General features: G+C 36.7%; 4 protein-coding genes and 1 non-coding gene across 7 annotated transcripts in view; 2 read left to right on the top strand and 3 right to left on the bottom strand.

Annotated features, from left to right (window-relative positions):
• The first annotated feature begins 1991 nt into the window (after positions 1 to 1991).
• Positions 1992 to 6669, top strand: UCP2 (uncoupling protein 2). Of its 3 annotated transcripts, XR_016350985.1 has the most exons (10): positions 1999 to 2357; positions 3098 to 3313; positions 3395 to 3473; positions 3647 to 3780; positions 3861 to 3959; positions 4082 to 4186; positions 4805 to 4879; positions 5237 to 5323; positions 5814 to 5937; positions 6332 to 6669. XR_016350985.1 is itself a non-coding variant. In XM_021422515.2 (9 exons), exons 1-8 carry the CDS (start codon positions 2289 to 2291, stop codon positions 5310 to 5312), a joined length of 867 nt encoding a protein of 288 aa, XP_021278190.1. In that variant the 5' UTR covers positions 1992 to 2288; the 3' UTR covers positions 5313 to 5323; positions 5814 to 6225. The 3 variants fall into 3 exon arrangements, 2 of the variants coding, with proteins under 2 accessions (XP_021278190.1, XP_021278189.1); XM_021422515.2 differs by lacking the exon at positions 6332 to 6669 and having other exon boundaries at positions 1992 to 2357; positions 5223 to 5323; positions 5814 to 6225; XM_021422514.1 differs by lacking the exon at positions 6332 to 6669 and having other exon boundaries at positions 2000 to 2357; positions 5814 to 6225.
• Positions 6670 to 6807: 138 nt separating this feature from the next.
• Positions 6808 to 10964, bottom strand: GIL1 (glucose-6-phosphate isomerase, putative (DUF641)). The gene is made up of 4 exons (XM_021422513.1): positions 10796 to 10964; positions 9152 to 9292; positions 8272 to 8966; positions 6808 to 7917 (listed from the first exon to the last, which is right to left on the bottom strand). Exons 1-4 carry the CDS (start codon positions 10840 to 10842, stop codon positions 7127 to 7129), a joined length of 1674 nt encoding a protein of 557 aa, XP_021278188.1. The 5' UTR covers positions 10843 to 10964; the 3' UTR covers positions 6808 to 7126.
• A 4237-nt stretch (positions 10965 to 15201) lies between these two features.
• On the top strand, positions 15202 to 17368 carry LOC110411948 (uncharacterized). The gene is made up of 4 exons (XM_021422321.2): positions 15202 to 15527; positions 16717 to 16809; positions 16938 to 17075; positions 17163 to 17368. The coding sequence occupies exons 1-4, from the start codon at positions 15294 to 15296 to the stop codon at positions 17202 to 17204; spliced, it is 507 nt and encodes a 168-aa protein (XP_021277996.1). The 5' UTR covers positions 15202 to 15293; the 3' UTR covers positions 17205 to 17368.
• On the bottom strand, positions 16327 to 16398 carry TRNAG-UCC (transfer RNA glycine (anticodon UCC)). The gene has a single exon. It is a non-coding gene; the product is annotated as a tRNA-Gly (tRNA).
• Positions 17369 to 17507: 139 nt separating the features above from the next.
• LOC110411949 (RNA helicase, ATP-dependent, SK12/DOB1 protein) overlaps positions 17508 to 21084 on the bottom strand; it is a 12462-nt gene continuing 8885 nt past the window's right edge. The window contains exons 17-21 of the mRNA XM_089782921.1: positions 20171 to 20636; positions 19330 to 19544; positions 18971 to 19209; positions 18031 to 18157; positions 17508 to 17953 (exon numbers count right to left, since the gene is read on the bottom strand). Of these exons, the coding sequence (XP_089639047.1) occupies positions 17741 to 17953; positions 18031 to 18157; positions 18971 to 19209; positions 19330 to 19544; positions 20171 to 20636 (1260 nt within the window). The 3' untranslated portion in view covers positions 17508 to 17740. The remainder of the gene's footprint in view (positions 17954 to 18030; positions 18158 to 18970; positions 19210 to 19329; positions 19545 to 20170; positions 20637 to 21084) is intronic.

The raw sequence follows: 21084 nt of genomic DNA, 5'->3' as shown, positions 1-21084 counted from the left end.
TTGTAACGTAAAGCATCAAAAGCTGGACTTTACAGAAAGATTTCCTTACAAGAAGGGAGTGTGAGGTAGGAGAACTTAGTAATTCCAGGCTTGGGTGCAAGACTACCCGAAATAAAAAATGGATCAGACAGTGCTGTCCATTTATTCAGCTTTGGATCGAAAGCTTCAAAGGTTTTTGTGCATTTATTTATCGCCCTAGAAGTATCCTAAACATATAGCTTGCCGTCTATTTCCGCCGCGAAAGGTTCAGCTTTTCTAGATAACATCCGAGTATATGGAACAAAGGGAGGCGTGAGGAGGCGTCCTGGGTATCAAGCGCGAGAACCCATCGTTCAGATCATCAAAGCTGTATCTTTGGAACGATGCATCTCCGCCTTGGGTACCCTTCATTCCACCCAAAAGAAGGTTTTTCGATCCCAACGCAGCGCAGCCTATGTGAGCACACGTTTTGTCGCCCTCTACTAAGGCTAGCTTCTCCACAGGGGGAGCCTCCTTCATTTGCGAAGATAATAACGCCGTCGTTTCCACTGCGAACGTGAAGAACGCCTCGCCTTCATCACCCAGTGCGTCAAAACACATGTACAACTTCGGCTTCGGCTCATCTTCGGCCCATGCAGATGAGGATAACGCCACTGTCAATTCCAGGGCATCTTCTTTTCTTGAATAAATCCTAGTTCGTCAGCGTACGCGTGAGTAATTGCCAATGCTTTAATGCGTGAGTACGCGTGGGTCCGGTCATGTGGGTCTCAGTACCAAATACTAAAACAACCGGACTCTTGGACCCTATATGGGTTTTTCTTGGGCTTTAAACTCCTTTTTGGGCTTTTAAACACAAATGTGGAATGTGTTAAAGAACTTTTAGATTTACCGAAAAGCATACAAATCCACCGTGATGATGATAGATAAAAATGTCAAGGTTAAAATTTGGCTACTTGCGTTTTAAGTAATTAATTTCACAAAGCTACAAAATAGATATTTAGAAAACCAAATTTAGCTATTTTTGGTGCATATAAAAAAGTTTATCCAAGCTTTGTCTTTGCATAAAGAGAAAAATAAATTGATCCCACATCACAAATGTCACTTATAATGCTTAATTTTGAATTATATTTGGCTAACGTCCAACATCAAATCCTAAAATATTTTAAACTCTAAGAATTGAAGTCAAGGTTTTGGCATGTTGAAGGCTAATGTCATATCATTTGTAATTTTTTGTTACTTTTTTGTAATTATAGTTATATTATTGATACGGAATAAGTGACCAAGGGAGGGGGCTAGTAAACCACCCCGCCCCCCCCAAAAGCTTCAAAAGTATATAATTTTCCTATGTTTTCTTTTATAATTTTATAATTTTATTCTTAATTTTTTAAAAAATTTATAATTTCATCTTCTTAACTATTGAATTTTTTATTTTCATTTTTTGAAATTTTAATTCCACCACTGAGTGGTATGATTACACTAATAAAACTTTATTCATATAATAAGTAAAAAGTCTTAAAATTTTATTCATATAATAAAACTTTAAACTCAAGTCCCATCCTACGTAGCATTGATTTAATTTAATTTTATTTTTGTTTGATTTTTTTTATTAATTTATTTTATAAATATATAATTTGAAATGTATTGATAGTTTGATTAATGATGGGTAATTAACCGTTAATCATAAAAATTTATTTGATATAAAATAAAAATATAAAAAATTAATTAAATATAGTAAAAATAAAATTTTATTTATATTTTTCTAAATATTTGAAGAATTTTTTGAAATATTAGGTTTAAATTTATTTTATAAAATTTAAAAAATGGGAATATAAAATTTTTCTTCGAGTGGACTTTTAGGAGATAATAGCATATGAAATAACCACAAGTGTCTTCTTTTCGGGCACGCAACCAAATTAAACAATAAATTAACGGATTAACTAACAATCAAACCCATCTGTTAAAAAAATATAAAAATAGAAATAAGGAAAAAAACAATGATGAGATATTGAAGACAGAGACAAGCTCAACAACCGTATACATGTGAAACAAAACGAGGATGTTAATGGCAGCAGTAAATTAATGAGAAAACAAGAAAGAAGATGAGAGGGAGTGAAAAACCCAGTTGCACAACCTTAAATGGGTGCCAATGAAGGCGTTTTTTAATTATTCTGTTTCGCCCTTTTATCAAACAAATCCTGTATCTTTCTTTCCTTTTCCGTTCCTTTCATTGTTTCACTGTCACTCAACCAATTCATTTCCTTTTATTCGCCCCCAAATCTCTGCTACCCATTTCTCATTTTCAGTTCCCGATGGCAGATCTCAAGTTCTCTTTCGCTGAAACTTTTCTTTGCAGTGCTTTTGCAGCTTGTTTTGCTGAGGTATTCACGATCTATGGATATGAATTTACATGTGCTCTTTTTTCTTCTTTTGGTTGGTAATTGTGATTATTTTCTTCAGCTGGACTTTTTCATGTTTCTATCTTAAGCACATTGCTTAATTCTATGCTTGCTGTTGTAGTTGTTTAATTTGCTGATGATGAGTCAGTTTATTTTGTCGTTGGCATTAGCTCCTAGTTTTCTGGGTCTTTGATATTGTTTCAGTTCATATACAATGTTAAGAATTTTGAATGAATGTTAAAATTTTGGATCCAAATAAATCATCGAGCTCAGTTAGGATTAGAAGAAGGTCATGTGGTACTAGCTCGGCAAGATTTTAGATGTTTGGCCATTTTTGTAAGAAATGTATGTTAAAATGCTACTAATTCAATTATATTCTGTATATGGTTGAAGATACTCTCGGTGGGAATTCTTCTACTGACTTGTCCATGGATATATGCCAAATTCAGCTTTCTTACTACCCTGGTTTATATGACAATCATTGGTTAATCAAGATCACAGGAAACATTGCTTGATATGAGAACTTATATATGGAATGTTGTGGAATACTTGTTTCTATATGATTGTGCACAGTAGCATCATGAAATGCTTCCAGAACATATTGAACTATTCTTGTTCAATGTGCTTCACATTGTTTCCTCAGCAGGTCAGAGACTTGCTTTTATTTCCTCTTCTGCTTAACACTCTTCCTTCATTTAAACATCACGCTCATGGTTTTGCAGTTCTGTACCATCCCTTTGGACACTGCCAAAGTCAGGCTCCAGCTCCAAAAGAAAGCAGTTGGTGATGAAGTTAATTTACCTAAATATAATGGTTTGTTGGGTACTATGGCTACTATTGCTAAGGAAGAAGGTTTATCGGCACTCTGGAAAGGAATAATTGCTGGCTTACATCGCCAATGCATTTATGGAGGTTTAAGGATTGGGTTATATGAACCTGTAAGCCTATGATATGGGTCAAATTAGCATGTTTTGTGCTTCTCTTTTGGTAATAGATTGACATAAATGTGTTATGGACAGGTCAAAACATTTTTAGTTGGCAGTGATTATGTTGGAGATATTCCTTTGTACCAAAAAATTCTTGCAGCGCTATTGACCGGTGAGTTAATGGCAACTACTCTGCTGAACTAAACTGTGTACATCTTCATTTTTAGTTTGTAGCTCATTTTGTCAGTTTATTGGTGGTGCACTTTTGATCAATGTTTGCCTTTTGATTTCTTAGAAGGATGCTTTTCACAATAAACTCATATAAAAGCCATTCGCATCAAACAGGTGCTCTAGCTATTGCGGTTGCTAATCCTACCGACCTTGTCAAAGTTCGGTTGCAAGCTGAAGGAAAATTTCCAGTTGGGGTCGTTAGGCGTTATTATGGGACTTTGGATGCGTACTACACCATAGTTAGACAAGTCAGTTTTCTTAGAATAATACTATCCATTTTTTCTTGATAAAATTAATTTACTTATCATGTAAAATTTTCAATAATCAGGAAGGACTAGGGGCACTGTGGACTGGGCTTGGTCCCAACATTGCACGAAATGCCATTGTAAATGCTGCTGAGCTAGCCAGTTATGATCAAGTGAAACAGGTGAATTTACAATTTTAAATCAACTAAGTTGAAGTCACTTTTTTTGATAAATTTGGTATCATGCTTGGCTAGTAGGTTTGTTCTAATGATTTCTAACTTCTAAAATCTTTATATTCATGCAGACAGTTTTGAAAATTCCAGGGTTCTCAGACAATGTCCTAACTCATCTTCTAGCAGGTCTTGGAGCTGGTTTCTTTGCAGTCTGTATTGGTTCTCCCATTGATGTGGTAGGTATTTGATCTTGACTGCATTATCTGCTATGCTTGTGAAGATTTATAAGATTGGTAACTTTTGATTTTTTGTTTTCTTTATCATAACTTTTGTCCTATAGCTTGAAGCTTTCACTTTAGTGAATTGTTCAGACCTAGAATTAATATCTGTTGCTTATCTTTGTGCTGTAGTTGTTAAATTTGATTATAATCGTGCTTTTAGATTCTGCTTCAATACTTAGCTTCTGTTAAACCAGCATATTTTTGAAAATCTAGTGATTTTGGTTTGTGGAACCGTTTTGATTGGTGCAACAAGTTTTAGACTGAAAAACTTGTGTCAAACCTCTATTTAGAGATAAGCACCACTGGATAAGCAGAACCACTGTGCCATTATGTGCTAAAGTGCAAAATGCTTTGGATTGGCATTTTGAAAGAAGATGATGTGCTATGGTCATGATTGATACAGTTTAAATTATGACTCTTTGACCATGTTGATACTTCAGTTTTAGTCTAATTTGTCTTCCAAGCATCAGAGGCAATAAGGCTATATTTGTTCGAGATTGTGGAGCTCTGTATCATATAAACCGATTTTATAAAACTTATGTTGGGTGAATGGATCTGCTTGTTATGTTCCAGGTGAAATCTAGAATGATGGGAGACTCTGGCTACAAAAACACTCTTGATTGTTTTATTAAGACTTTGAAGAATGAGGTATGTTGATTTTCTGGTTGTTTGTCTTGCATCTCCTCTAGATTTCTCTAGAATCTATTTATGTCCTTTTGACTACACTCTATGTTCTTGGTACTACTGTAGGGTCAAAATTTGTGCCAGAATTAAAGATTTTTTGCATGCTTTTGGGCTGGAAAATTTTACTTTCATCACTGTTACTATCCCTCTGTGTAGTTAACTTCAAGCTTCAGAAAATAGTTGGCTTTCGTGCTTCATTAATATTTATCTTAAATCCTCAAAGATAAAATTTTTGGCTGTTAGTCTTGATAGAAACTGACTTTTGACTATAAAAGCATTATTATGATGAGTAGTAATGTTTTGATAGTTGATGCATCACAGGGATTCCTTGCCTTTTATAAGGGGTTTCTTCCAAATTTCAGTCGGTTGGGATCTTGGAATGTGGTTATGTTTTTGACTCTTGAGCAGGTCAGATCTGCATTTGATTTGATCTTTTGCCATTTCTTTGGCCACATTATTCTTTTTTGACATATGAATGCTTGTGTATTCCATTCTCCTGTTTCTATTTTGCATTAGGATTTCCAGGTTCATCTCCGCACTTAGTCTAAACACACCACGATGCAACATCTGGATTTTGAAAACTGCCATGTTTGTTTAGCTCAACCTAGTGCCGTGTGATGCCTGAACTATTAGACATGCTAGGCACCTTTGTGAATTTTACTGAAATTAGAACTTAATGATCAAGATGACCCTTTGCCAAACTGTATTCAGTATAGATTTGATTTATATATCCATTTTAATGTTTTTTATTTTGGCAAAAGGATGGTTACTTAGATGCAGAGACTTTTACTATTCAAAGCTTTGAATTTTCTTAGCCTACTTTGTAATAATCTTAAGAAAGCCTTTATATTTGCTACCAACAGTGATATGCTAACCTTCTTTGTTATGTCAATGACAGGCCAAGAAAGCTTTCCGGGGGGAATTATATTATGACTGATTTTAGTTTGCAACTAGGAAGACACAGCTTTTGCTTGCTTGTCACTTCAATTCTTGAGAAGTATATTTTTTGAACGGAGAGTAAGGTAGGCATTGCATTGCCAAATTTTTTTGTAACTTTTCATTTATCTTATATAAAATAGTGTCATTGTAACTATCAGTGCACGTTTAAGTTACTAGTTAAATATCTTTTAGAGGGTATTATTACTATGCCTTTTTGTGGAAGTACAAGCTGTCTGTCTGCCTCCTCCCAACCAAACTGAAATCGGCAAATATCTGCCTCATTGTATTTGGAATCATGTAATACCTGCATTTGTGGGACATTCAACAAATATTGCTTATTCTTGTAGTAAAACGTGAGGATTTAAATTGTATGGACTGATGTGCCCTGCATTGCCTTGTTTGTTAGTGTAAGGAAACTTAGTTGAAGGTGGAAACAGTACTTTGCTTTTGCTCAATCAGTATGCCTCCCTTTGGCAGGTAGCTTATGGTATACTTCCTTTTACATGGGCTAGACCGCCGGTTTTTCTACATGATGATTCGCATTTTTTGAGGTTCTTATCTTCTCTCTTTTTTGGGAACAAGAGCAAGGGGGAAGAGGAGATTCATACCTTTGAGCCTTTTACCTTGTCCCTTTATGGTTAACTTGGTTGTTACTTGTTAGCATGTCAACCATTGTGTGCTTGCATTCTCCACCTTATAGTATTTACCATGTAAAGTTACAAATAGGTAAGAACTCGGCAAGATGTCACAGATACCACATGACATGTTAACCTTCACGCCTTTGCTTCTAGCTCTAAGAACTAAGTATACAACTATGCATCTCTCGGCTCTAGATGCTATATATATAGATAGATGGATGTATATATAAGTGCCTTTTTACCCTGTCATCCCCCCATATCTGCTGACGTTAAAATTGTGTTTTAGACAGGTATACTTTTATGGAAAGTGGAAACTTAAGTGAGCTGATCGAAAATTAACTCTCATCATAATTTTTACAGCTAAATTTTCAGTCCTCTGGAATACACGCTTCCAGAATGGCTAAGATCTGATAAAGCCAACCGGACAAGCAACCCAGGGCTGAAAGATCCGTGGATTTTAAACCTAATTCTCAAAGAGCAAATGACCTAATAATTCTAACATCTGTAGCCTAATGACGGAGGAATTTCCTCTACAGTCCAGTGACAACAACAACAACAAAGCCAAACCCAATTACCCTATCTGCAAATCCTAAAACCTATCCGAGCAAATGCAAGAAGTCTGACCATCACTACTTCAAGTCCTAGCCACTAGGTAGACCCTTGCCTTGACAACAGATCCATTTGCAAGCTTGAACCCAGGGCTAACTGGGAATCCCACGATCTGACCTGTAGGCACCCGCCCACCTGAAATTTTGACAACGCTTTCCATATAGTGCGGATGAAACTCAGCTCCCCTACTTGCCTCGAACTGACTTGGTGATGGGTCAAGTGAGAATGCAAGCAAATGAAGCAACCAGACTGCCTTGGCCAGCCCCAAGAACTCCCCGTAAAACTGACTTCTAGGATGGTTTCCAGCCAGAACCTGGCTGCGCTGTTCCAAGTCTCCAAACAAGGACTCTTCCATCTTGGGATGGACAATGGCAAGGTACTTCTTGGAGCAGAACTTACCAAAATGACATGTAGGCAAGATTCCAAGGAGTTCAACAGGGTCCATTGCCTTCATGTCACGATATTGGGTGAAGCATTCTCGGCGGTACTGATCAGGATTAAGCAACGACGAGAGGCTGCCATCCATGTAGAAAGTCTCGTGGTCAAAGCCTTGAAAAGTTTTACGTGAAACATACGACTCAAGCGCATACTTGGAGTGGTGATTCGCAACGACGGAGGGAGTGATGGTGGTGGTAAAGGAGGCAGTATCAGGAGTGGCGGTGGCAGCTTCTATTGATCGGACAGCGGCGGCAATGTCCCAGCGAGCCTCACGCATAAGGGAAAGGAGGACAGATGTGAAGGACTTCGACGCCTCCTTCACCTGACTCATTGTGGCCTCAAACAGCTCTGGTGCTGGTGCTGGTGCTGCTGCAATTACTGTCACCAGGTACAAATAAGTTAAACTGATATCCCTAACTATGCAATATCACCACAAACAGCATATAACCAAGGCATGCTTTGAATCAAAATTCCCATGGTAGCTTGCCTAAAGAACCAATGATCTCCCATGGTTATTGAACAAGAAAGAACGAACACTTCGTTTGACAATGACTTCCTGATGACGTGGCATGATACCATTGGTCAACAAAAACAATTCAAACTGTGCTCGCATGTTGTCTAAGTCATATAATTACCAACGTAACCCCGAATTTCATCAAATGTATTGTACAAGTATTGAAACAACAAGCTTCTCAACACCGAGTCTAAAAAGGTCATTTTGAAGCAAATTACCTTGACTGCAGCTGACTTTCCTCTTGGAGAGACCCCGCCCTTTCTTTCCACCATTGGAAAGGCAAGTAACAGTATTGAGCTTCCCTTTCAAGTTCTCAATCTCCACCTCCTTCACCTTCACTTCCCTCTTCAACTCCTCCACCGCCGCCTCATACGGCGCCACCACTTCCTTCAGCATAGCTACGTGTCCTTTCCCAACACCACCACCACCACCACGTGTTCTTCTCCTAAACCTTTCCCGCAACACCCCAAGCCTCCTCAACTCCCCCACCACCGCCACGTCAGCCGCCCTCATCCTCTCTGGGTCCCAAGGACAATGCGCGTCTTGTAACCTAACGTAAGCCTTCTTCATTTCGGCGACCGACTCGAAAACCTCCTCCATTAACGCCACCATTTCCTTCGATTTCTCTCCATTGTTCCAAACCCTTGTCATTCTCCTCGACTTTTCCACGTCTTTCCCACCATTTTCTTTCTCTTCATCCTCACTTGAATTACCATACTCGTAATATTCTTCTTCATCCGGGTTCTCCTCGATAACCCCGTAACTCGCGGCGTCAACCTCTCCGGACTCTTGTCGACCGGCGGCGAGCGGGTGCAACAAACAAGAAGCTGCAACTCGCTGTATCAGATCCGAAAAGTTTGATACCTTGGTCGCCATTTCTCCTTTCTTCTTCGCCTTCACCGCTGCTGCGTTTCTGAAGAACCAGAGTGCGATGAACAGTGAATCAGTGAGTTAAAAAGTTGAGTCTTTCCTAACAAAGTTAGAAACTTTTGCAAAAAGGGTAGCACCACTTCAGCTGATAATAGCAAAAACCCAATAACAAGAAATGAAGAAAAAGAAAAGAAAAAGTGTATTTCTTTTTCTCTGACAGGGGCTGACCTGGGAACGTGAGAATTGTCAGATCTTAAAGAGACTCTGGACGATTGATTCGGAGACGGATCTCTGTTAAACGTAACCGAGTACCAAAAGTCAAGGTCTTTGGCTTCAGTTTCCAGGCTATCCCGGTTGCCTTTCTTCTTCCTGGTACAACACCAAATCCATGAATTAATCCATTGCAAAGGCTTGTCACAGTACAGTCGCTTTACACGTGTGACTGATCTAGTCTGTATTTACAAGAATGCCCCCAGCGACACGTGTATGGTGTAGATTTGAGTATGATGTTTCTTTTGCCAAGATAAGGTTGGAGTTAAAAGGAGAAGGGGGGATGGGAATTGGGATTGGCAGTCACGTGGCTGACATAGGTGATGGTGCTTTCTTTGATGCTTGGGGTTCCAGCTAGCTAGGTTGGTTCTTGTACTTTTGCAAACCAAATCTTCCATTATGAGAAATTAGCCCTCGCGAGCACATTTGACTAGTGAATTTGAAGTCATGAAATAGTAGATTTGATGATGTTTTCGTGAATAAAAACATGGGAAGTCAGTTTCCTTGGACAAAGTTTGTTTAAGAAGTTGATGTTTTGGGGCCTTCCTTTGTATCCAAGTCAAGTTGATTAAGACTAAGCAGATAATTATGATTTGCTTCACTTTCAACCTATATGCCATGCAAAAATGGAGAATCTGATCGATCCATATGACTGATATGGGCTGCCACGTTTCAAAGCTTGCCTAATAGCCTTGGGTGCAGGATCTAAGGATTATCGATCCATCTTTTTAAAGTTGTTGCATCTTCTAAGTGGAAGTGTCCAAAATCTACGAAAAAGGCGGGCAGCTCAAAGTAAAGGACCAAAAACATATATACCAGCTATGGGGCTAAGGGTATATTTGCCTAGCTACATTCCAAAACGGAACATGTTGAAAGCGGTTGCAAAAAATTAATGTCACCACTTTGGTATTAATGCATGCAATCATGATCTGAAAGTTTTCAAATAAATTTAAAAGGCAGATTTTCCATGAGATGAAAGATCCATCTTATAGTCAAGGTGAGTCATTTTCCAATTGATAAATTTCCTTGTCGGATGCACTTACCCTTTGGAAATGAAGCCCACAAGAAAGAAAATAATCAAATTTTCCTTCAGAGTAAGGATTTTCTGTTTCTTACCTGCTCTTTACGAGCTTAGAGCGAAGTCCCCGCGAAAGCCTTGGCAGCCTTATATATATATATATATATATATGATCCATCATGCTATTAAAGTATCTTTATTGTTTGTTTTGGTCTACCAGAAGCATTATATATCAATCCTCCTCGATGTTCTCCTCATGAATTTATTATGCTTAATCTGACATTGTCAAAGGACTTGAAATTCAAATGTGTGGAGAAAAATGAAGCATGAAGCTCAAGTTTTCTTTTCACAATAAGTTACGGTCATTGTTGATTTCTTGTAAGTTTCTTGCACCTTTCAGTTTTCACAAAAAGGGAACATTTTTGAAAGACAAAATGACTCAAGGGATTGCTATAGAAGGAAAATGTAGATGAAATTAGAAACTTATTTTGACACCAATATATAAACTTTGAAACATGAATGAGAAGGTAAAGCATATATCAAAGTAAGGTACAAGGGTTAAGGGGATAACTAAAATTAATTACCTTGAGAAGTTGGGACGGATGGAACAAAGCAAGCTGCTGGGAAGCATTGTCTCTCCACCCAAGGAGACACACAAGGCAAGGCAATCAAACAGAAATGGAAGATCAGAAAGTTGAAAAGGAAGGAGGAGGGAGGGAGGGGCAGATTTCGACTTCGATGCGTTATCTTCTTCAGAAGCTTTGGGTATTTAAAGACTGTTCAAAAGCTAGTAGCTATATTATTACGTAATGGAGCTAACTAAGGAAACAAGACAAAAGGAAAGATGTTGGATTTCATATGATTCCAAATATCTATCATGTCTCAAGTTTTAAATTTATTTGGTCTCTAGTCTAAATCAAAGTTCACTGAATTCGGAACATTACCTAGTTGGTGTCTAGGAGACCCCATATATATAATATATATGTTTTAGACTAGGAATATATATCCAACATTTTCAATTAAAACACATTTCATCAAAACCAGAATTCGACATTTTTCCAGGCATACCATATGGATATGCATGCAATGCAACGTGATTACTTAATATTCATGCATTCGCTAGCTGGCTAAAGCCTACAGCTAAAAGCTCCCTTGTCCCTTCTCTTTGGGGGGATGATGATTTACCCAAGATATTTTTTTAATTATAAACGGGGTTTTGATATTTCTCTCCTTTTTTCTTGTAGAGAGAAAGAGAAAGTGTGTGCCTGCATATGCCTGGCCTGCCCTGTCCCAGGTTTTCTTTCTTCTAATTTCCTGATAATTCTTTGAAAGCAAATATTATATCATCTCTCTGTAGTCTTCAATAAAATTTGAAGGCTACCCTTTAAGGATAATGCATGGAAAGCATTACTCTAATATCTTTCCCATTAAGTAAAGGTGACCCAATAATTGATACTACTATGTATCTTGTACAAGCATCCAAATCGTTAATCCAAAAGAACCTACTCGATCGATCTTTACTGGTGATTGGTTTCTTTGCGTTAGGGAGTGTGTGTGTGTGTGTGTGTGTGTATATATTTCTATGTAGGCAGATTTTGGTGGAACCAAGTGTTCGGAAGTGAATGGTTAATGACCAGCCTGATATTTTGTTAGACAAACTTCATTTTTTAGTGTTTGGCTGAGGCATTTGGAGTGAAGCGGCCTTGTCCATTAGTATATATATAGTTAGCTACGAGTTGGTAGAATTTTCCTTGAGTGGGACTTTGGGAGGCAGCGTTTATTCAAAGGTAATTTAGGTTAGTATAAATTACTCATTTGGTAATTTAATTTTTTTTGGAGAGTTTTTTTTTTATAATTTAACTCTAAAAAAATCACTTTTAGACCACAAACGTTGATAAAAGTTAATGTTAATTTGATCCTTAGGCTTTAAAAGTTGACAATTATTTGACTTGATTTTCAATTAGTCGACCTTAATCATGTAACATGTTGAAAAACAATGACACATGGCAGATGTATGATCTAGTAGTAGATGAGTTTATATATATATATGGATATCTCATGTGATCGAACATATTAAAACATTAATTTTTATAGATATTAACACCAAAATATAATATTTTAAAATTAAGTATCAAAATAGAAACTTTTGAAAAGTTAAAGTGACTAAGTGCGTAATTTACCATTTAAACTATTTCTTACTTAAATTCAATGTTATATGACCAAAAGATTAGATTTTCTTGAGTTCAACTCTTATCTATTCTGTTCGATTCATTCCTTTTCAATAAATTTTTAATCATCATTCATAGATATGATTTTTAAAATACATGAGTGAGTCTTACATGTGAATGATGATTAAAAAATATTAAATAAAAAAAATAATAGAAAGGAGTCTCAAATCTTGACGTTGCTATACTACTTTCCTCACTCCATTTTAAACTTGAAATTAACTTTCTAGTTGGAAGTCTTGAATTATAAAATTCTATGTTAGATGTCTTGTTGAATGCACAAATTATATATAAACTAATTATATTATAATTTGGCTTACATTTTAATTATTTGCTCATTTTGGATTAATTACGGTATTGTTTTTTATCTTTTTACTTTTACTTTACAATAATTACTCTTCAAAAAATAAAAAGCAAATAGTCAAAAACCAAACAACAGAAACACCAACTAAGGGTACGCAGTGCCATGATGTTTGATTGAGGAAAATAGAATGTTTCTCAAGGCATGCAGGATGAGTAAAAGCTGCAGTCAGGCTATAACCACGATGGAAAGATAGAAGTCTAGCTATAACAATGGAGTCTAGAGTCTTGAAAGTGAGGGGCAGCAAATGCCACCACCACTTGAATTAAACGTACGTGGTGTATCGTCCGACCCTCGAAACAGGAGTCATTGTCATCGGGGACGAAAGGAGCTCTGATGCTTCCCTTTCATAACAATAACACCGCTGACGATCTTTCTGGCAGCAATATTGAATAATGGTTTGGTCAGAAAACAACAAGCGTCCGATTAAGATATGCACGGTCAGGAGAGGTGAGCAAAAAACTGTGATGCTTTTGTCCTGATAATCAGCCCTCAAGCCCATCAACCAGGAAAACCTAGCTTACGTACATGAGACGCTAGCATGCAAAGTCATTTTCCCCTTGGCTTATCCGGTTGAATTATGGTACCATTAACGTATCTATATGATCGGCCAGAGTGAAAAGCTTGGAACGTGGAATGACCCCAGTTTCAAGTGACATAACCAATGGGAGATCGAAACCTTCAAGTCCATCATGTTTCTTGCTTCTTGTTTTTTGAGCAAGTCTGTGGACGGGCGGAGGTATTGCTTCAAACTGATTCATAATGGATGCCAGGATTATGTTATGGGTCGATCGGGGCATATGGTTTTTTGGTTTTCCTAGTTTGACATGATGTATTCACAACTTCAATGCATGGACTATTGCTCAAAACTCTCACATGCCAAGTTGACCTCAAATGTAGAGTCTTCTTCTCTTTACAATCATCACCGACATGGAAAATGGCAAAATATGCACTTGAAAAGTATTAAAAACATTAAAATAAATAAAATAAAATATCTCCAAATTTTAAAATTTTAATCCAAATTTCAAATAAATTTATTAGTTTTCAAAATAAACACTTTACTTCAAAAAGTATAAACAAATATTATAAAAGAACTGAAATGATTTTCTTATTAATTTAAAAAATTATTATTATATATGTTTTTTAAAAAAGCACCAATCTGATACTCCCCTCCTTTGGGAAGCATCTATGAGTGCTCTTTTTCTTTTTAATTAATAAAAAACTTATATAACAATAATTTTTAAAATTAATAAAAGGTAAAATTATAATTTGAATATTATTACGCCATCAAATTAATGAAAACACTAACGACTGAATCAATTGTCCAAAAAAAAATTTTTTTGGGTAAAGTGTTCATTTCAAAAATTAATAAACTGCATGGAATTTCGATTAAACCTTAAAAATGTGACACTATTTTATTAAAAAAAAACATAAAAGTGCTCAAACTCACAATTAGAAATTTGTTTTTTTAAGGCAAGCATTTTAGTAAGAATTGAGGAGATGGAGAGATAAAATTGTATAACCAAACACACAAGTAAAGAGTTGTTAATTTAAATTATTGACATAATTTTCTCTTGTGGTCAAACTAATGCAAAGGACAAGAGTATAAAAAAAGGAATCGAGATTAATTAATCATACCTATACACTAGTACATGGTATGGTAGTTAAATAATTAAAAGATAAAAATCTACTCTATATATATATATATATATAAAAGAAAAAGAAATTGTTTTGTTTTTAAAGGGCATATGAAACCTGCCATATAAACCAAATGGGACTTCCAGCCCACTGGATCTGATGTTTTCTCTCCCGTCTAAGATTAGTTGAGTCTGTCATGTACTTCTTTGGTCCTGTCTAAGCTTAGTTGTCTCTCATGTACTTCTTTGTTCCTTTGATGAGATTGGGCTTTAACCCTTTCTAGTGGTTCCAGTCTGTAAAAGGGTTTTCATAATTTCATTCCCTAAAGGGTCATACTATTTAGGAAGTGGCCAAATCGAGTAAGTGTCTGTTTATTGTTGTTATGGCTCATTCCTTGGAATCCAATGCTACAATGAACCTATGATACTAAAAGGGAAGGGAAGGCAGCTACTATTTGTGTTAGTATTAGCCGAACACAGGAATCATTAGGATTAATGGCCATAGGTATATTATCAACACTTACGAGGAACTTTCCTCTGGAAAATTGAAGCTTCGGGGTCCATGCTCCATATTCATGCCCTTTTTAGGTTTGGAAAAAGTAATAGCTGCCACCTACTGCGTACCATCAAATTTCAAAACTGGACCAAAGCAATTGGATAAGGTTCTCAAGATTTTTTTCTTGCTTCCAACTCTAGAGGTCGTTGATATTTTGGTCCAAATTTCCGTACAAAACATGAAGGCTATAATAAATATCAAGCAATAATTAAGCAAACAAATATCTTCCATTGCCAACGTAACTCTACTTCTTCAGGAAGAAAGAGCTAAACAGGGTTTGGAAGTAAGAGAGAAAAAAAAAAGATGGAGTGTTGTAGGAGGCCAAACAGGAGTGACGTTCATTTATCAGTGGAAGAGGAGGCCGAATTGGAGGAGAAGACGAGGGAATACTTCGATGAAAAAGCACCTAAACGTCACACTAAGCCTCAGCGAAGCGAATATGCTTCCAAGTACGTCGATGCTCTCGCCGTAGGCGACGACAACGTTTCCGATATCCCGGAATACGTTGAGTTTCAACGTCTGGAAAATGATCCTCAGGTTAGTTTTGCTTTACCTTTTTTTTGGCGGCAGGAAAAGGGTAAAATTCTTAATCTTTTCAATTTTAACTATAATTTCTTACGGTTTATGAAATGCACAATACAACCTAAAAGAATATCTTTTGTTAAATATATAAGTTTAGTTAATCTACCGTTAATAATGTTTTTATTAATTTATTAATATTTTTAAAATAATTTTAAAACTGATCATATTATATAAAAATATGATTTTTTTATTTTAAAATTTTTATTTCTACTAAAGTAAATTCCCTCACGCTCCTTTAGAGAAACGTGGCCCAATCTCACTCCCATTATATAATTTTTCATTTTTAAAATTTTTCTTTCTTATTAAAAAAGGAATTTCTCACGTCACCTTTTACCCAAGGGGAGATCCGACCCGATCCCGATCGAATCTGGTATTGCACGGTCTGTGGCCTAATCTCACTCCCCTTGTATAAGTTGTCATTTTAAAAAAGGTTCTCTCCTATTACAAAAATTCTCTCACGCTCCCCTCTTCCCAGGGGGAGATCTGACCGGATCCAGCCCCGACTGGATTTGGCATTGCACGGTCTGAGGAGATCCAACTGGATCTGGCATTGTGCGATATGAGAAAAAAGGAAAATAGTGAAAAGAGAAAGGCATTGTGCAATCTGAGGAGATTCGACCGGATCTAGTATTGGGTAGTTTGAGAAAAAAAGAAAAGAGTGAAGAGAGAAATTGTCCGACCGGATCTGATAAAATAGGAAAATAGTGAAAAAGAATGAAAGAAATATAAAGAAATTATTTTAAGCATTTATGCATGCGTTTGCCGGGAGTCGAACCCGGGTCTATTGCTTGGAAGGCAATTATCCTAACCGTTGGACTACAAACGCTGATGGAATGAGACGTACCAGATCTTATTACATAACAATTAAAAATCTCAAAATTTGTTTCAATTGGCAGTGGTAGTAGTGAGGATATTATTTGTTTGAAGCGTTTTTAGATAATTTCTCGACAGATCTAAAGCATTTGACTGTGGTAAAATACCCGGAATTAAAATTATCAGTATACGATTTGCATGGTAGGTAGTAATACTTAATTATTGTATCATGGTTCCATCGATTTATGTTATTGTTGGGCGCTAGTTTGCTACTTTCAGTTATTCCTTGGTAATCGTCTGATTTCTTTTTCCCCTCAAAATTTGAAACCAGAAAATAGTTTTCAATGGAAATGAAGTAAAAGAGGAGTTTGCGGAGACTGAGTATTATAAGGGTCTCAATTGCATTGACAAGCAGCACCACACGGTACAATGAGACCTTCCAGAACATTCTTCTTCTTGTTATTCTCTTCAATTATTATTATTATTATTATTATGATCATATTTTGTAAGGAAAATGAATTTTGATTGATAATGGTGGAATTTCCATTGCAGACAGGTACAGGGTTCATCAAGGTGGAGAACGCCAATGGCAGAAGCTTCAGCCTGGAACCATATTTGGAAACCAGCTGCCATGCCTCTTGCAAGGGAAATCCAGCAACTAATGACTGGACCCCGGCTGCTTCGGATGAGGTAAACCAACAAAAGCCTTGGTTCATTTCATTAGCATTAAAGTATGAGGTAAACTAACCTGTTAACACAAATCTCTTTGGTCTCCAGGTTTATATTGCGTCAGACAAGCCTAACAGGAGTGACAATTGAATTAGAAGAACGTGCGGTGTTATTTCATCGTCTTTGTCACTCGTCATGTGTTTCCTATTTGTGTGAAATAATTTCAGAACCAGTTGATATGTAATGCACGGTTAATTTATTTGGTATCTTAACTAGATAATGATCAGTCGCTTTGGATATTGAGCAATCGAAAACATCCTTCCTGATTAAAAAAGTATCCCAGAATTCTTTGACTTTGTGCAGCAAAGTCAACCAAATTTAGCAACGTGAATGGTAAATTTCCAATGTTTTTACTCCAAGTTATGTTTTACCTGATTTTCCTATGCAAGAACGATTAAAACCATACTTGTAAACACATCAAATGTCCAAATGAAACTTGAAAAGTTCTTGCCAAGGAAGGGGAGGATGTTTTTGGCCAAAATCAATTGATTAGGTCTCAAACTGTGCTGTTGATAAAAGTTGCGCTATGTTGGCTTTCCAGAACTGAACAAAGGGAGAAATGGCTAAACATCTTTTCTGATTAAGGATCTATTCAATGTTAACTGTATCACAGAATAATGTACATATCACACTCCTGTAATGTACAAACTAGCAGCAAAGACGATATCACGCTTTATGGCATTGGAAGCAGATTCCATTTTCTTATAAAGTGATGAATTACCCATTATAGCTGCAGCGCTTTTAAATTCACGACAAGTCTCATCCAGCCTGACAATTGTCCGCACTATAAGGCCCTCAGGAACATCCGTGAGCTCACAAATTTCTGCAAATGGAGTTCCCTGCAACAAAGGAAGATATATAAGATGACAAACCAAAACCTAGATCAAGGTCTAATCAGCAGGTTAACATGTGAAACCTTTGCCCATTCGTACACCACTTCAACAAGACCAAACTTGAGATTTTCTTTCGCATACTCCTCAGGCGTTATTTGTAATTTGAACTCTGCTTGAAGCTTACCAAGTCTTATAGCTGTGTCATACAATCTGGAAGAAATAATAATCCAGGTTAGATTATCACATAGATAATGAGTTCTTCAGCACTGTAATCTAAAATTTCTTGCAAGTACACCGGCTGAAGCAAATCAGTTAGCTATTGTGTACTTATGCAAGCATTGAGAAGTTGAAAATCCAAACTTTCTAAGCACCTAATTTCTCACACAGGACATTCAAAATTTGCAATGGTACACAGCGGACCTAGACTAATATTTTGGAATAGGAATCAGAGTGTATTTGATCCAAACCAATGTATTTGTTTTCAAGAGGGCATATCCAAATCGAACCAAAATTTTGTATAAAACCTTGAATCTGAATTTTCATGGTTTGGTTCAGTCACTTAGTTTATCTCTTTTATGTATAAAATATATTTAATTTTGACATGATCTCTTGGATCTAGTCTACCTAATTGGACATTAAAAGAAAACGCTATTTTTAATTTCATATAAAATAAGCATTTAAACTGATAAAACATTTTAATTCCAATTTAATTCGGACTATCTAGATTTTTGAATGTCAAAATTAGAAATTGAACTAAGCTGAATGGTTTTTCCCATAAGCCTAACTGCAAACAATAAAAATCCAAACCAAGAACCAACAATTTGATTTGGTTTTTCTGAACAGCCCTACTTAGAAAGCTGTAAATGCATGCCATTCTACAATTGGTTTAAACCTAAAGATCTATGACTATGATACATCAGAGTTGCAATGAAAAATATTAGGCAAAATAATCTCTGCAAAAGAAATTGATAACATAAAACTTTCCCATGCATAAAGAGAAAAATGGAAGAACAAGAACATAACCTTTTGTTGGCCTTAGAGAGTTTTGATGTAAGAGAAGGTTCAGAAGTGTTCTTCTGCTGAAAGACGAAGGCCGACATTAAAGCCACAGCTTCTTCAGGTTCCAGGTCATCTAGTTGATTCTCAAATAAACATTCTGTGCATATCAATTCCTCCCCTGAGTTCATCTCACAGGCAACACGACCTTTTATTTGAACCACATGGTCTTCATCTATACAACCAATTTCCTTCAGAACATCAATCTGCAAATAAGCTTAATATGTTATAAACGATGCCACATACTGATCAACATCAGAACATCCATCTTATTCAAAGCAGAATAATAGGCTAAGAAATATGAACATGGCATGGCAAGGCCATACCCGGCCCTGAAATTCTGGCATCTGTTGGAGCGCTTCATTAGATAATTCAAACTCAAGAGCATTAACTTCATCTTTATGCTTCTTAATCTCTCTAGCTAACTTAATGTGCTCCTCCAACTTAATACATTCGTGGCATTTGTTCTCTGACATTTTTTGCAGTAGGTGGGTCCACTTGTAGTATTTTTGAACAAGATCCATGTCTTTCAATTTGAGATCTGAAAAAATAATTACCATTAGAGAGGTCTTTTTAGATTGACTCAACTCCAAAACTATGATCACCCAAAGTGCTGATAGAATCACAACACGAAAAGGAGCATGCATCGAGTATGAAAAGCAAAATGACTAAACTAATGTTCGCAATTACATGCTATCTAATATTAAATTGGTTCCCTGATATAATTCACCTAAACGAAGGTGCTGCTTACCATACCAATCTATAAGGCGGTTGAGGGAAAGGTTACACGGGCCTAAAAAGAACCCTCATTGAGGATTATTATCCTAAATTCTGGAGATAATTTTGTCCCCAGACAAGCAGAACAACTTATAAGCAAAAGAGAGAGGGCACAACTGGCAAGGGGGCTTGTGTGTTTATTGTTTCCCCTCAGATATGCTGAAACACTATAATCGTCCTCTGTCATCAAGGCCTGCAAAAGTACTTGTTTATTCCTCCTAATTTTCTGAGAACATGTACAATTGCATACCTCAGAGCTAAATCAGAGTCCATAGGTTGCTGAAAGTCTCATTCTTAGCTTCATTTACAGCTCTAAGAAAGCATTAAAAAAAAGTGATGCAGTTCAACTTTCCCCAAAACATCAACATTTAAATAAAGTAACAGTCATACCTTTACGTGGATCCAAGGCTGGAGGATATTTGTTTCCATTAGATTTCAATTTCAACAGCTGCTGAACTGTGTTAGAGAAAGCAGTATCGCTACCATATTCAAGAATCCCAACTTGGTCAACTTTTATCTTGCTATTGCATATGCATAAGAATTCTGTATTATCAGTTTCTCTGACCTCAAAACTCACTCCTGCAGCAGCACCATGGTGAGGCAGTTTTATGTTGATGATACCTGATCCTTTACGTGGACCAGTAGATAAGCGGTAGTCTTCTTCGAGACCACGTTTAGCTTTTGGTGGCAGCACATAACCTTGTTGGAAGTCAGCACTTCTCTTATCTTGCAAGTTACTGCTGCTTGAGGGAGTTTGAGTCATTAATGGCACATCAGGTTTAAGAACTTGCACAATATATTGTTTGTTGTTGGCAGAAGGTGATTTTACGACAACTCCAAGTAAATGGTCCTGGGCCTGTCAATTAATAAGTGCATATATTAGTATCCGCAATCAAACAATGAAATGAAAAAGCCTACACTTTAAAAGGTTCAACATGAGAAGACACTGAAATAAGCCCTCAAACAAGAGGTAACAGCAAAAGCAACCTAACATATGGCATAGAATGCTATTAGAAGCAGTCAACTATACAGGGAAGAATTGATGCAAAAAGAGACGAGAATGAGAGCAAGTGAGAGGAATAGAGAGAGAACTTGGGTTGAAGATTGGTGGGAGGATCATAGAAGGGTAGGAATACGCCAGGGATTTAGGAAGCAATTCCCAAATGTGAACAGGAATGAAGGGATAACAAATCCAGATCTGGACCGATGGAGGAAAAATGTTTTCTCAGCTTTGATAACATCTGCCCAAGGGTTGAGTGGAGGGAGTTGAAAGGTTTCTTTGACCAATTTGGGATTGTTGTGGA

The sequence above is a fragment of the Theobroma umbraticum genome, unplaced genomic scaffold (assembly GCF_002168275.2).
Source record: "Theobroma umbraticum cultivar Fairchild unplaced genomic scaffold, ASM216827v3 scaffold_95.0, whole genome shotgun sequence".
NCBI lineage: Eukaryota > Viridiplantae > Streptophyta > Magnoliopsida > Malvales > Malvaceae > Theobroma > Theobroma umbraticum.
The sequence above is the reverse complement of the archived record's forward strand: the minus strand, read 5'-3'. Positions and strand labels throughout refer to the sequence as shown.

Bases quoted from the DNA above. Each gene is read 5' to 3' on its own strand.
- UCP2 (XM_021422514.1), top strand. From the start codon at position 2,289: ATGGCAGATCTCAAGTTCTCTTTCGCTGAAACTTTTCTTTGCAGTGCT. The intron at 2,358-3,097 runs GTATTCACGATC...ATGGTTTTGCAG, and splicing joins TTGCAGCTTGTTTTGCTGAG to TTCTGTACCATCCCTTTGGA. The intron at 5,324-5,813 runs GTCAGATCTGCA...TGTCAATGACAG, and splicing joins TGTTTTTGACTCTTGAGCAG to GCCAAGAAAGCTTTCCGGGG.
- GIL1 (XM_021422513.1), bottom strand. From the start codon at position 10,842: ATGCTTCCCAGCAGCTTGCTTTGTTCCATCCGTCCCAACTTCTCAAG. The intron at 9,293-10,795 runs GTAATTAATTTT...GTGTTGTACCAG, and splicing joins ATCCGTCCCAACTTCTCAAG to GAAGAAGAAAGGCAACCGGG. The intron at 8,967-9,151 runs GTCAGCCCCTGT...CTGGTTCTTCAG, and splicing joins GACAATTCTCACGTTCCCAG to AAACGCAGCAGCGGTGAAGG.
- LOC110411948 (XM_021422321.2), top strand. From the start codon at position 15,294: ATGGAGTGTTGTAGGAGGCCAAACAGGAGTGACGTTCATTTATCAGTG. The intron at 15,528-16,716 runs GTTAGTTTTGCT...ATTTGAAACCAG, and splicing joins GTCTGGAAAATGATCCTCAG to AAAATAGTTTTCAATGGAAA. The intron at 16,810-16,937 runs GTACAATGAGAC...TTTCCATTGCAG, and splicing joins TTGACAAGCAGCACCACACG to ACAGGTACAGGGTTCATCAA.